This window comes from Vipera berus (assembly GCF_964194415.1).
Source record: "Vipera berus genome assembly, chromosome: 3".
NCBI classification, from domain to species: domain Eukaryota; kingdom Metazoa; phylum Chordata; class Lepidosauria; order Squamata; family Viperidae; genus Vipera; species Vipera berus.
In genome coordinates, this window is record NC_138204.1 from 110,804,199 (window position 1) to 110,819,679 (window position 15,481).

General features: G+C 38.8%; 1 protein-coding gene across 1 annotated transcript in view; it reads right to left on the bottom strand.

The window, feature by feature from the left end:
• CEP350 (centrosomal protein 350) overlaps window positions 1-15,481 on the bottom strand; it is a 129,020-nt gene that overhangs the window by 60,678 nt on the left and 52,861 nt on the right. The window contains exons 13-15 of the mRNA XM_081324167.1: window positions 15,119-15,272; window positions 9,258-9,412; window positions 6,778-6,976 (exon numbers count right to left, since the gene is read on the bottom strand). Coding sequence (XP_081180293.1) covers window positions 6,778-6,976; window positions 9,258-9,412; window positions 15,119-15,272 — 508 coding nt within the window. The remainder of the gene's footprint in view (window positions 1-6,777; window positions 6,977-9,257; window positions 9,413-15,118; window positions 15,273-15,481) is intronic.

The following is a 15,481-nucleotide window of genomic DNA, read 5'->3' on the forward strand; positions in this document are numbered from 1 at the left end:
AAGCAAACCAGTAAATTAACCATAGTTTCTTTAATTTTAAATGAGCCAAAACATCTTGATTTCTGAAACTGATTTTAATCAGTTAACTAAATGTTTCTATCTTGGGCAAAATGGTGAGGTATGGCTTTCTGAAACAATAAAAACCTGAAATATTTTACCTTGGTGTGTTACGTTTGGCCATTGTTTCCAGCTCTACAACCAATATGTTTTAAAAGAATAAAAACTTTGAAAATACATTAGTTGAATTTCAAGAGAATTGAACAAATGAAAGGGCAAAGACACCTCTTTTCACATTATATGGCTTTAAAGAATATATCTAAAATAAACTATAAATATCAACGTGTACAATTAATATGCATTTATTAGAATAGGGACTTATTATGGCTCACTGTTGAGTAAATATAGTGTTAAACCTAAATTTGCTTCTGACCCAACTAGACCAATTTTAGCAAATGAGTTTTGCTCTTAGCATTTTATGCATATAAATAAAAAAGGAAGGGAATAGGGACTTCCGGGTGGCAAGGCTCCGTTGACGGCTGTCAGCCCCGTTGTTTCCATAGAGCTGCCAAAAACAGCGACGATCAGCTGTTTGGCGGCTCGGAAGCCCGCTCCTCGGGAGAAGAGGAGGGGGTGAGCACCCAGGCAGGGGTAGAGCTCCCCCAGACCTCCAGAGTTGAAACTCGGTGGTTGAAGGGTTGAGCCCCCCCGAAGCCTGAGTTCGCTCAGGACTCCGGGACGCCTCTGCTCCAAGGCTTTGAAGCAGAGCAGGATGCTGCAACCATCCCTGCCAGCGAGAGTGAACTTTTGATTACTTGGATGCAGGCAGAGCTGTGAAAGAGAATGCTGTCAGAGCAAGTATATGAACTTTAACTCAGTAAACTTTGTGGAGACTTTTAAAAGTGAAAGTGCGCAATAGAATTAAATGGGTGAAAATGGCTGCCAAATCAACTAAAGTTACTAGAAGCGCGGGGGCTTCGCCAGTTCAGCAATCTTCGTTACAGGCTTTAATGCCCCCCCCCGGCACCTGCACCCGCACCAGCCTTGAAATACAAGATCTGCAGGATGTTTTGCAAGAGGCTTTGAAAAAGCAATCTCAGCAATTAGCTGAACGTATTGAGGAGAAAAACACAGAAATAAGGGCAGACATCTTACTTGCACTTCAAGGCATGGCTGTTTGTATTGAACGTTTGGCTGAGAGAGTGGAAGAACTTAGCCAAAATAATATGAGATTAGATGCCAAAATGACGGATGCTGAAACGGTGATGGAAAAGATTGATGACGATTTATTATTGGTTCAGCATAGAGATGGAGTTTGCTGTGAGAATTAGAGGGTTGAAGGAAGACCCTAAGGAAAATCTGAAAAAAGTAGTTTCAGAAGCCCTTGAACAGGTTCTGGGGCTCTCAGCAGAAGATATTATGGTGGATATAGATAAAATATTTCGTGTTAATTCCTGGATTGCAAGACAAAGGAAGCTACCTAGAGATGTGGTGGTTTATTTTACAAAGAGAGCAATTAGAAATGAGGTTATTCAAGCCTTTTATAATAGCAAATTTACAGTTGCAGAGCAAGAGGTTTTGATCTTAAAAGAGATCCCTCCAAGAATTTTAAGGAGAAGGAAAAAATTTGCTTTTTTGGCAGAAGAATTAAGAAGACGGGATATCCAGTTCAGATGGGAGATTCCAGTAGGTATGGTGGTGATGCACGCAGGTACGAGATACCGTCTTCTCACAGTTTTACAGGCACGTGATTTTTATGCCAACATTCTGAAGGCAGGCCCCATACCACTTCTGGAATTCAAAAGGAAGAATGGTGAAGGAGAGCGTCAACCACAAAGTGAGAGTACACAAGGTGCTGAAGGAGTTACGCAGTTGAAAGATGGAGAATTCCAGAAAGTTACAGGAGTGGATCAGATTTCAGTACCAACGGAGGAGGTCAGAGACCAAAGAATGACACGTGCTGCAGCTAGATGAATGAGACAAGAGCAAGAACAGCAGAAAGTTATGATCGCATCGCAAAAACTTACTTACAGTGAAGCAGTGGGAGGAGCGAGACCAAAGAGAGTGCAGGTGATTTTGGAAGAGGCGCTCCAAAAGCTTCAGGTCGCAAAAGATGGCGACAAAGCTTCTAACTTGGAATGTTAATGGTCTAAATTCACCACATAAGAGAAAGAAAGTATTTCAATATCTAAAGCAATTTAAAAACGATGTTATTTGCTTACAGGAAACACATATTCGAGCGGTTGATCAAAAGTACTTGGTAAACTTTAGGTTGGGCACACAGTTTATTGCTTCCGCGCCTGATAAGAAAAATGGAGTTGTTATTTATGTTAAGAATACTTTAACAGCGAATTTAATTGAAGCAGACAAACAAGGAAGATATGTTATAATTGAAATATTAATAGAAGGCAAGAAAACGCTTTTGGTTGGATTATACGCTCCTAATCAACAGCAAGGAGATTTTTACATTTTATTACACAGCAAGATTATTCAGTGGGATTATAAATCTTGTATTTTTATGGGAGATTGGAATGGCGTTTTGGATGTACAAATGGACAAGGGAGGCCTTTTTAAAAGCACGCCAAGTCATGCTAAACTGCCTAAATCTTTTTTTGAGATGAAAGATGACTTGGAATTAAGAGATGTTTGGAGAGAAAGGAATTTGCAAGAAAAAGACTTTACTTTTTTCTCCGACAGGCATCAATCTTTCTCCAGGATCGATTTTGTATTAATTACTAATGATTTTTTTCCTAGGATTAAGATCATCAAGATTTGTCCAAGAACTATATCTGATCATAGTCCAGTATGGTTGGAGATAGAAAAAGATAATGGAGATAGATAGTCTTGGAGTTTAAATGAAAATTTGTTTAGATACCAGGAAAATGTGGAAGAGTGTAAAAAACAAGATGAAAGAATTTTTTAAAATTAATATGCATAAAGGTACTTCTATTGAGATGGTTTGGGATGCAAGTAAAGCTTATATGAGAGGTGTATTAATATATTTGAACAATAAACGTAGACGTAAATTGGAATTTAAGAGGAAAGAATTAGAGGATGAAATTAAGGAAAAAGAAAAGGCTTTAATTCTGAATCCATCTGATGGGAAGATCAAAGAGGTAATTACTTTATTAAGGGGTCAGTTTGATATGTTAATGGCAGATCAAGTGGCAACTAACTTACGGTATGCTAGACATAACACTTTTTGTAATGCTAATAAACCGGGTAGATGGTTAGCTTACTTGTTAAGGAAGAAGCAAAGAGCTTGTAATATAGATAGAATAGAACATAAGGGTAAAGTAGTGTATCAGCAGAATTTTATTAAAAAGACTTTTGTTGATTTTTATTCTAAGTTGTATGCTAGAGATAAGATTAGAGATGTAGATATAGATGAATATTTGATGAAAGCCAATATTCCTGTTCTTACGCGAGAACAAAAGGAAGGGATGAACCAATTGATAACTGATGAAGAAATTTTTCTAGCAATTAAACAATTAAAAGTGGGTAAACCGCCGTGAACTGACGGTTTGACTGCCGTTTATTATAAAAATTTACAGTTAGAAATGGTGGAACCTTTAAGGGAATTGTTTAAGACAATTCAATTGGGAGGAGGGGTGCCTCCATCGTGGAAAACTGCCTTTATTTCGTTGATCCCAAAGGAAGATCAGGATGCCACCCAAGCCAAAAACTATAGACCAATATCGCTTTTAAATACTGATTATAAGATATTTGCAAAAATCTTAGCCAACAGATTAATGAAGGTAATGCAACAAGTGATTCATAGTGATCAAACTGGATTTATAAGTGGTAGACAAATGAAGAATAATGTGAGACACATTGTAGATCTATTGGAATTTTTGGAAAGAAATAATCAGATCCCCGCAGCGCTGATCTTTTTGGATGCTGAAAAAGCCTTTGATCAATTGGATTGGCAATTTTTGACGAAAGTATTAGAGAAAATGGAATTTGGGGAAAAATTTTTACAACCTATTAGGGCAATATATCAGAAGCAAACAGCCCGTATAATAGTAAATAACAGTTTGAAAGAATCATGCAATATTGAAAAGGGTACAAGACAGGGGTGTCCGCTGTCACCTTTATTGTTTGTTTTAACATTGGAAATATTACTGATTAAAATACGAGATTCAAATAAAATTAGGGGAATTCAAATAAAAGATCAGGATTATAGATTGAGGGCGTTTGCAGACGACCTGGTTATTACAGTAACTCAGCCGGATTATTCAGTTGTAGAATTGATGGAGATAATAATGTTATATGGGAAAGTTTCTGGATTTAAGATAAACACACAAAAAACTAAAATATTGTCTAAGAATATGACTGTATTACAAAAGGCTGTTTTAGAAGAGCTAACGGGATTTGAAATAGTTAAAATGTTTAAATATTTGGGGATATATCTGTCAGCCTCAAATGTGAAGTTATATAAAAATAACTACGAAATTTTATGGGGAAAAATACAAAAAGAATTAGATAGTTGGAAAAAACTACAATTATCTTTATTGGGAGGAATTGCAGCAGTGAAAATGAATGTTTTGCCAAAAATTTTATTTTTATTTCAAATGATACCTATACTTAAAAAGGATTTAAATTTGGAGGAATGGCAAAAAGGAATTAATAAATTTGTCTGGGCAGGGAAAAAGCCACGAGTTAAATTTAAGATAATGCAAGATACACGTGAAAGAGGTGGTCTTAAAATGCCTAATTTTAAATTATATTATGAGGCTGCTGCTTTGTCATCGATAAGTGACTGGTTTAATTTAACACAAGGGAGATTATTAAATCTTGAGGGTCATGATTTGTTATTTGGTTGGCATGCATATTTATTGTATGATAAGAAGGTGGATAATGTGTTTAAGATACATATTTTAAGGTATGCTCTGTTGCGAGTTTGGAAAAAGTATAGACATAAGTTAAATTCTAAGATACCAATTTGGACAAAACCTAAACATGCAATAGAAAATATAAATGTGGGATTCAAACAGGATGAGACTACATATAAGGAAATTTTAAGTTTAGAAAGGAATGTATGGCAATTAAAGCCATATAATATTTTAAAAGAAGAAAAGATTGTACAAACTTGGTTCCAGTATGGGCAATTACAGGCAAGATGGAAAGAGGATCAGAAAGCTGGCTTTTCGATGACTGATGAACATTTGGTAAAACAAATTAGAGATCAAGGTCAAGCACATATTAAAAGGACATATAATGCATTGATAGAAATTGACTCAGAAACGGAACTTGTTAAAGATTGTATGATAAAGTGGGCCCAGAATTTCCAAGAAGTTATAACAATGGATACTTGGGAAAAGATCTGGGTTACAAATGTAAAATTTACGCAGGCTCAAAATTTAAGAGAGAATTTTTATAAAATGTTTTATAGGTGGCATTTAGACCCTAAAAAATTAGCATGTATGTATCCGAACTGCCAGCCCAAATGCTGGAGGTGTGGTTGTGAGGATGCAACGTATTTTCATATATGGTGGACTTGTAAAAAGGTTAAAGCTTTTTGGATTAAAATTTGGTGGAATATGCAAAAGATATTTAAGAAAAGGATAAAGTTTTCTCCGCAATTGTTTTTATTGGGTATTATTACAGATACTACTGTTATAGACATTAAGTTGATGTTGAATCTAATTACGGCAGCGAGACTTTTACTAGCGCAATATTGGAAGGAAGAACTGCCGACTATAGAAGAGTGGACTTTGAAAGTTTCTAACCTGGCGGAAATGGCAAAGATTTCAGTATATTTGAAAGACCAATCGCAACAGAGATATATTGTGGAATGGAGAAGATGGATTGAATATATTCAGAATGAATATGGGACTAAAAAGTTTCATTTAGCATTTGAATAAGTAGTGGATTTTTATGATGTATAATTAGTTAGTTGTTAATTCATTAATATTATGATTATGGAGAGTTAAAAGTGCGATAGAATTTAATGTTTTATTTTTGTTGTTAGCATATTTTAGCTTATGTTTGCATCACTATACCCTGTATTCAGCTCTGGGAAATCGGGGAGGGGGGAGGGGAGGGTTGGGGAGAGGGGAGGGGGAGGAGGGAGTTTTTTGTATTCAAAAATGTATTGTAAAACTTTTCAATAAAAAAAGGGATGGAATAGTTATGATTTGATATTGACAATTATTTTGTCTGTCATATCACTCAACGGAAGTTAGGATGAGGGTTTATTTTCAGTAATGATTCTAAAGAAATCAAACTAACTCAAAATTCAGAATTTTGGGATATTTGAGATAGCTTTATTCTCTTCAAAATTCAGTCTGCCATATCTTATGCGTTTCTGTAAGCTATTAAAACTAAACCATTTTCATAAAGTCTTTGATATATGAGCTGACATTCTCTTTTAAGCACTGGGTATGTTAGATCTCTTTTATTATTTTATGATTTTATAGTGGATGTTTTATCGTTTGTATTGATGGATGCTGTAAACTGCAAAAATGTTTTTGATTACAGATCAAATCAGATCCAGATCAATCAACCAAATAAATGCAAAATTCTGCACTCAGAGCTTGGCCCCTTAAGCCACTCACTGCTTTCACAAATATCAGTGAAAGCTGTATTAAACTTACGTGACTATGTTGAAAACTTGCATAAGGAAAGGAAATGTAAATTATGTCTAATGTTCCAAAAACACTGGTTCCTACTCCCTAAATATATCCATATAATATGCTGTTGTACTACTACAGTACTTACCTGAATTATAAACTATGCTATACGATTTAAAGTCAAAGTTTGGTGATAGTATTTTACCTCATTAATGAGTGACCAGATAGTTCCTCTAAACTATTGTCAGAATCTGGGTTCGCTTCTTGTTCTCTGCTGGTCACTGTGTTACTAGACAGTAAGTGCTTTGCTTGTTCCAAACCATAGTCACTTTGGGGACACTTTGGAGACACTTTGCTTTCTTCCCAGAGAGAGGCATTTGGAAATCCATTTAATGATTCTGTCTCTGTAATGTATTTTAGAAAAGCATGTTTAAAAGTGAATACAAAAAATAAGAATTCCACCACCAACTGATAAACACAGTGAATGTTTTTAGATTTTAAAAATATGAGATTCTAAGCCAGAACTAGAGAGGTGCAGTATATATTTGTATCTGAGAGTTATGCCACTCTCCCATTAAATCCCATTCATAAAACTTATTTGACTTTTTTTTTCTTTTCAAATCTGTTTTAACTTTTGTATTTGGGTTTTTTAATTACCATGTAAACCGCCTTGAGTCCTTCGGGAAAGGGCAGTATAGAAATGTAATAAAATAAATAAAATAAAATAAATAAATATCTTGAACTAATCATTCTCTGTCTAACCTATTTTATTCGGTTTGAGAATAAAAATTAAGCAGAGACAGGAAGAGGAGATTAGATTTTAATAATAGCTAAAGAAAAGCAATATTTGGCAAGAAAGAGAAAGTCTGAAAGAAATAATGTCACAGTCTACATTAACAGGTAGTCCTTGACTTACGACAATTGACCCTGGAATTTTAGCTGCTAAGCAGTGCAGTCGTAAAGCAAGATACCACAAGACCATATTGCTTAGTGGCCACTATCACAGCAATCCCTGTGGCCATCATTAAGCAAACTTTACCAATCATTAGCCAAAGATCCACCCCAATCCAAGCCATTCTGGGCTTGATCCCTCCCAACTCTGAGCCTCAGTCAAGTAAGCGACTCCCCCCACCTACCTCCTCCAATCTCTGCCCTTCTGGCCATCTTGCACCCTGCCTTACAGAGTCCTGAACAGCCTCAGAACCACATGGGTCTGGGGCTTCTTGCCATGCCCTGGAAAACTGCAACCGTAACAGACCCAGTTGCTCTTGCCACCCTGCACTCCAAGACCACTGCTGCCTTGTGCTCTGCTACCATCTTCTTGCTCTTGCTGCTGGCGAGGTGTGCCAGCCTAGCCACCATATGGGGCCAATTTGTGCAATGGGAAAAACCCCCCACAAAGCAGCTTTAAGAAGCCAGAGCATGCCAAAATATCCTTTTGGCACCATGCTCCTGAGCCATACGGGATGGCTTTTTGTTTTTTCATATTTTTTTCCATCATAAAGCCAGTCCCATAAGGTGCAGGAAGAGGCACAAAGGAGTGACTGCCTCATGACGGGGCTGTTCTGTGCTTTCTCCTCTTTTTTACAGCGCAAAGTCAGCCTCATATGGCGTAGCAACCAGACCAGGCATGCTTTGTTAGAAGCAGAGACAAGAAGATGGCAGAAAAGGTCAGCTGGGGTTGTGAAGTGCAGGATGGCAGGGGGCCAAAAAAGCATAAGTGGGGGGAGATAGGTGAGTGGGGGGAATTGCAGCACCCTTGCAGTTCTAAGTGCAGGTGGGCCGTCAAGTGGCTGAATTTTGATCATGTGGCTGCTACAACAGCCATAACTTTGGGCATGGATCATAGGACCCTTGGTTCAGCACCATGATCGTTTGAAAGATTGCTGAACAAGTTGTCCTACGTTGAAGCCTACCTGTATTTGTACTGGATTATGGTTCAAATCATGATAAAACTCTTCATACAACAACAAACAAAAAGTGAAATTTAACAATACATTTTACCAAACCCGATATTATATAACGGTAGTAACATTAGAAACAAAAAATAGTAACTGGATAGTGTTCCTCTGATTGCTCGTGGTGATTTTAATAATCGTTCCAAATTTTTTCCAAAATCTGTGAAGTTGGATGTCAGGAATGTGGTAGGATTCTCCACAAATACTAAAATTACCTTAAAGGTAAAGGTAAAGGTTCACCCGCACATGCATGCTAGTCGTTTCCAACTCTAGGGGCCGGTGCTCACCTCCGTTTCAAAGCCAAAGAGCCAGCGCTTGTCCGAGGACGTCTCCGTGGTCATGAGGCTGGCATGACTAGACGCCAAAAGCGCACAGAACGCTGTTACCTTCCCACTGTAGTGGTCCCTGTTTTTCTACTTGCATTTTTACCTGCTTTCGAACTGCTAGGTTGGCAGAAGCTGGGACGAGTAACAGGCGTTCACTGTTACATGGCACTCGGGATTCGACCCACCAAACTGCCGATCTTCTGATCGACAAGCTCAGCGTCCTAACCCACTGAGCCACCGCGTCCCTTTAAAATTACCTTAAGGGTCCCTTAATATTTGACTTAGATTAATTAATCTTTGTAATTGGTACTGGCCTGAAAGCCTTTTTGATGTATGTATATCGTGATGAACTGGTCAGCAAACTTATCTTTGTAATAAACAAACAGCTGAAAAGCTCTTACTTTCTTTTCTTCCTCTTCTTTTAGAAGATGCGGATGCACGAGAAGAACCTGAAGATGGCGATCTTGAGGAATGATGGGTTAATTCTATAGTTTGGTGTTCATAAGGCAATTTTTTACTGGCAAGCTCTCCTTTCAGGCTGGTACTACTTGTGCCGCTGCCAATACAAGCACAGAATTACACATCGTTAATATTTTTATTTTCATGGTGAAATCCATCTAGATTTTTGTGAATAAATATAATTATGGCTAATTAATTCCTTTACACAGGGATTTTCAAACCCTTTGATATCATAGCTCCCTTGAAATGGAAACGTATTATGGAACCCCCACCATGAATAAAACTAATGACTTAATTGGAGTTAAGAGTTTAATAAGAAATAAATGTACCAGTTACTTTTATCTGTTAAATTTAACTTATATATCAAATGAACTTTACAATAAAGTGTATAAAAAAGAATTAATTGTATACAATGGAAATTTACAATAAAATTTAAAACCAGTATTTCAATAAGGAAAATGACCTTGCTGACTTTTCGTGACATCTTACAAAACACTAGCAGTCTGTAAACTGCTTTTGGAGCTCCTGGCTATATTGGAATAGCAATCACAGTCCATCGTCTCTTTTCCTTCTAGCCTGTTGCTTTGTTTATAAAAACCCTTCCTTACAATATTCTCCTAGCCTCACAGTCCTGCATTTCGTCTCTGCATATTTATTAGAGTAAGGGTCAGGTCAGATGATCTATTTTGTAGAGAAGCTTTGTGTTCTCCGAACATGATCGTTCCTTTTTTGAAAGGCAAACCCAATATGATAAAAAACAAAGAATACTCAGGGGTCTGGAACCTAGAAGTTGCTTTGCCCTCAGTATAATTTTCAAACTAATAAGCCTGCTTAGAAAGCACTTTGGATTTACTTATGTAGCATATGACATATCATATACGGACTAACAATATATATTAATATGTCACTTAGATTAGTAAAACACAATAAAATATAAATGTCAAAAAGATCTATGTTCAAATACCAATGTCTAGGCCATCTAACCACTGAGGCGCAGCATCGTTTATATTTAAAAAATCAGATAATGGACTGGTATATGCCCTCAGCTTACAGGCGGTCACGATTGATCTACAATTTGACGTGGGAGCCCCACAGTCACATTGAGGGAAGAATTCTGTGCCCCAGTTCTACAGAGAGTCCTGGCAGATGCCATTTACGGACTTCAGAGAAAAGTGCTCTCTGGTGATCTACCATTCATTACTTTGTGGCCTCCAGGTTTTTATAAATTTATATTAATAATCTCTTATAATATCATGCTAAATATTTTAACTGCTTTCAAAATATAAAAATTCTGCATTTTATACCATTTCAGGAACTGTTCAACATAAAAAGAAATACTGACTACTTTAATCTGGTAGAAATCTGGCACTAGTTTCTATTTCTTTAAGTGTGAGTTCTCATGCTCCAGAATGCTCAAAAAGGGTTTTATGCTGGAATTTCATAATGCCATATTTATATAAATAGTATACAAATGTTGTTGTTGTTGTTAGTTGCGAAGTCGTGTCCGACCCATCGCGACCCTATGGACAACGTTCCTCCAGGCCTTCCTGTCCTCTACCATCTTCTGGAGTCCATTTAAGCTCACGCCTACTGCTTCAGTGACTCCATCCAGCCACCTCATTCTCTGTCGTCCCCTTCTTCTATTGCCCTCAATCTTTCCCAGCATTAGGCTCTTCTCCAGTGAGTCCTTCCTTCTCATTAGGTGGCCAAAATATTTGAGTTTTAGCTTCAGGATGTGGCCTTCTAAAGAGCAGTCAGGATTGATCTCCTCTAGGTTGACTGGTTTGATTGCCTTGCAGTCCAAGTGACTCGCAGGAGTCTTCTCCAGCACCATAGTTCAAAGGCTTCAATTCTTTGGCGCTCAGCCTTTCTTATGGTCCAACTTTAACTGCCATACAATGCAACTGGGAAGACCATAGCCTTGACTATACGCACTTTTGTTGACAGGGTGATGTCTCTGCTTTTTAGTGTGCTGTCTAGATTTGCCATGGCTTTCCTCCTGAGGAGCAAGCGTCTTTTAATTTCTTGGCTACAGTCCCCATCTGCAGTGATCTTGGAGCCCAGGAAAATAAAATCTGTCACTACCTCCATTTCTTCCCCATCTATTTGCCAGGAATTGAGAGGGCCAGATGCCATGATCTTGGTTTTCTTAATGTTTAGTTTCAACCCATGTTTTGCACTCTCCTTCTTCACTCGCAACAAGAGGCTCTTTAGTTCCTCTTCACTTTCTGCCATTAGAGTGGTATCATCTGCGTATCTTAGGTTGTTGACGTTTCTTCCGGCAATCTTAATTCCAACTTTTGATTCATCTAGCCCTGCCTTTCTCATGATGTGCTCTGCATATAAGTTAAATAGGCAAGGCGACAGTATACAGCCTTGCCGGACTCCTTTCCCAATTTTGAACCAATCAGTGGTTCCGTGTCCAGTTCTCACTGTTGCTTCTTGGCCCGCATATAGGTTTCTCAAGAGACAAATAAGATGGTCTGGTACGCCCATCTCTTTAAGGACTTGCCACAGTTTGTTATGATCCACACAATCAAAGGCTTTAGCATAGTCAATGAAGCAGAAGTAGATGTTTTTCTGGAACTCTCTAGCTTTCTCCATGATCCCGCGTATGTTAGCAATTTGATCTCTAGTTCCTCTGCCTCTTCGAAATCCTGCCTGTACTTCTGGTAGTTCTCGATCCACATACTGCTGGAGTCTAGCTTGTAGGATTTTAAGCATAACTTTACTACCGTGAGAAATGAGTGCAATGGTGCGGTAGTTTGAACATTCTTTGGCACTGCCTTTCTTTGGAATTGGAATGTAAACTGATCTTTTCCAATCTTGTGGCCACTGTTGAGTTTTCCAAATTTGCTGGCAAATTGAGTGTAGCACTTTTACTGCATCGTCTTTTAAGATTTTGAATAGCTCAGCTGGAATACTGTCACCTCCACTAGCTTTGTTGTTGCTCAGCTTTTCTAAGGCCCATTTCACTTCACATTCTAGGATGTCTGGCTCGAGGTCAGTGACCACCTCATTGTGATTATCAGGGACGTTAAGCTCATTCTTGTATAGTTCCTTCTGTGTAATTTTGCCACCTCTTCTTAATCTCTTCTGCCTCTGTTAGGTCCCTGCCATTTTGGTCCTTTATCATGCCCATTTTTCCACGAAACGTTCCTTTCATCTCTCCATTTTTCTTGAAAAGATCTCTGGTCCTCCCTATTCTATTGTTTTCTTCTATTTCTTTGCATTGTTCATTTAAGAAGGCATTCTTATCTCTTCTAGCTATTCTTTGGAATTCTGCATTTAATTAGGCATATCTTTCTTTTTCTCCCTTGCCTTTTGCTTCCCTCCTTTCCTCAGCTATTTGCAAAGCTTCCTCAGACAGCCATTTTGCTTTCTTGCATTTCTTTTTCTTTGGGATGGTTTTGGTTGCTACCTGTTGTACAATGTTGCGAACCTCTGTCCATAGTTCTTCAGGCACTCTGTCTATCAGATCTAATTCCTTAAATCTATTTGTCACCTCTACTGTATATTGAACAGGGATATGATTTAATTCATACCTGACTGGCCTAGCGCTTTTCCCTACTTTCTTTAATTTAAGCCTAAACTTTGCAACAAGAAGCTCATGGTCTGAGCCACAGTCAGCTCCTGGTCTTGTTTTTACTGACTGTATAGAGCTTCTCCATCTTTGGCTGCAGAGCATATAGTCAATCTGATTTCTGTGTTGACCGTCTGGTGATGTCCATGTGTAAAGCCGTCTCTTGGGTTGTTGGAAAAGAGTGTTTGCTATGACCATCATATTCTCTTGACAAAATTCTATCAACCTGTGCCCTGCTTCATTTTGTACTCCAAGGCCAAACCTGTCTGTTATTCCGGTTATCTTTTGGCTTCCTACTTTAGCATTCCAATCCCCCATGATGATAAGAACATCATTTTTTGGTGTTAGTTCTATAAGGTGCTGTAGGGCTTCATAGAACCGGTTAATTTCATCCTCTTCAGCACCGGTGGTTGGGGCATAGACTTGGACTACTGTGATATTGAATGGTTTCCCTTGGATTCGAACTGAGATCATTCTGTCATTTTGAGGATTGTATCCCAGTATTGCTTTTCCTACTCTTTTATTGACTATGAAGGCTACTCCATTTCTTCTGAGGGATTCTTGCCCGCAGTAGTATACCTGATGGTCATCTGAATTAAATTCACCCATTCTTGTCCATTTTAGTTCGCTGATACCTAAGATGTCGATGTTTAGTCTTGTCATCTCTTGTTTGACCACGTCCAGCTTTCCTTGATTCATGGATCTTACATTCCAGGTTCCTATGGAGAAAAAATCTTTACAGCATCGGACTTTCCTTTCACCACCAGACACATCCACAGCTGAGCGTCCTTTCGGCTTTGGCCCAGTCGCTTCATTCTTTCTGGCGCTACTAGTACTAGCCCTCTGCTCTTCCCCAGTAGCATATTGGACGCCATTCGACCTGAGGGGCTCATCTTCCAGCGTCATATCATTTTGCCTTTTGGAACTGTCCATAGGGTTTTCATGGCAAAGATAATGGAGTGGGTTGCCATTTCCTTCTCCAGTGGATCACGTTTTGTCAGAACTCTCTGCTATGACCTTTCCGTCTTGGGTGGCCCTGCATGGCATAGCTCATAGCTTCATTGAATTACGCAAGCCCCTTCGCCACAACAAGGCAGTAATCCAAGAAGGGGTATACAAATAGGCTTCCATTTAACCACCACAATTGGGCCTGGAATCTCGGTTGTTGAATGAAATGGTTATTAAATATGACCGCTTTGCTCAGCGACTGCAATTTCAGCTTTCTCAGTTGTGGTCATTAAAAGATGATTTCGGTTGTTAAGCAGAGCATCAGGGAGAGGGCTGCAGCCTCCAGGGCACGATAAGGCAGTGAGACGGCACAGGCCTCCCACCTTATGCAGGAGGTCTGGGCCCTCTCCTCACTCCATCAGCAAGAACAATCATGAGACCACTGTGTTCACTACCTATCCTTCTATCCCTCCATCGTCACAACTGATGAAGCTTCTTGGATGAGAAGTGAAATGTTTTCTTCTTCTTCCTCAAGGAGAAAGAAAAACACAGTCCAATGGCCTTTTGATAAAAGCACCTTCGAGACAACTATCACCTGGCTGACTGAGAATCTCCACAGGCGTTCGCTGTGTTCCCTACCATTCCCACTGGATTTGAGCTCCATTCCTCCAGCGTGCAGGAAGATTTCCTCTCCTTGCACAGAAAAGAGGAGAAATCCCTTGGTGCACTCGGGGAACTGACCTCAAATCCTACGTCCCCTCCGCCTGAAGTCTCCCCAGCCTGCTTCTCCACTGGCTTTCTCGGGAAACCGACAAGAGAAGATTGCAAATGCTGATCACAGGATTGCCAGGCCCTTGGCAACTTATTGCCAACAGCCCAAAATGTGAACATGTGACCAAGGGCCGGGGGGGGGGGAGTGCAATGTTTTTTGATGGCCAGAAGTGCTTTATGAGTCATAAGGCATCCATTCCAAGGCAGTCATTATTGTGGAATGGTCGTTAAAAAGCTGGCTGTAAGTCAAGGTCTACCTGTCGCAGTCCCAATTTAAAACATCCTAACAAAAATGTTGAAATACCAAAATTTTAAACCTGAGAATTCAGAATTTTCAGACAGCAATTTGTATCATTAAAGAATACTAGACTAAGAGTATTGAGACATTAGCTATTATACACTTATATATATATATATATATATATAACCACATATTATCCAATGAAAATAACTTTTCCCCTCTTATTTTATAGCTTCATTACCCGTTTGAAAAATATATACCTGTGCTCAGGTGTAGACTTTTTGTCCATCGATGTACCACTTCCTTGTGATGAGATGAACCCATCCTCATAAGAAGCAATACTATCTGGAGGGCTCATGGCAGGAAGTAAAGGTCGATGTGTTGATGATCCCTGCCCTGCATGTTCTTCAGATTCTGGCAGAAGGAGGAAAGTGAAAAATGAAATACAACCAATATTTCAGAAGAATTTCCATTTCAACAAAAAGATTAACATAGAGTATGCAAATAGGTAAAATGATCATGACCGAAAGACCAATCATACAAAACAACTCGGAAAATTCTAAACGCCTACACAAAGAACTAAAAAAGATTCTTTCTCTGGCAATGCAAAGAGGTGGAACTTT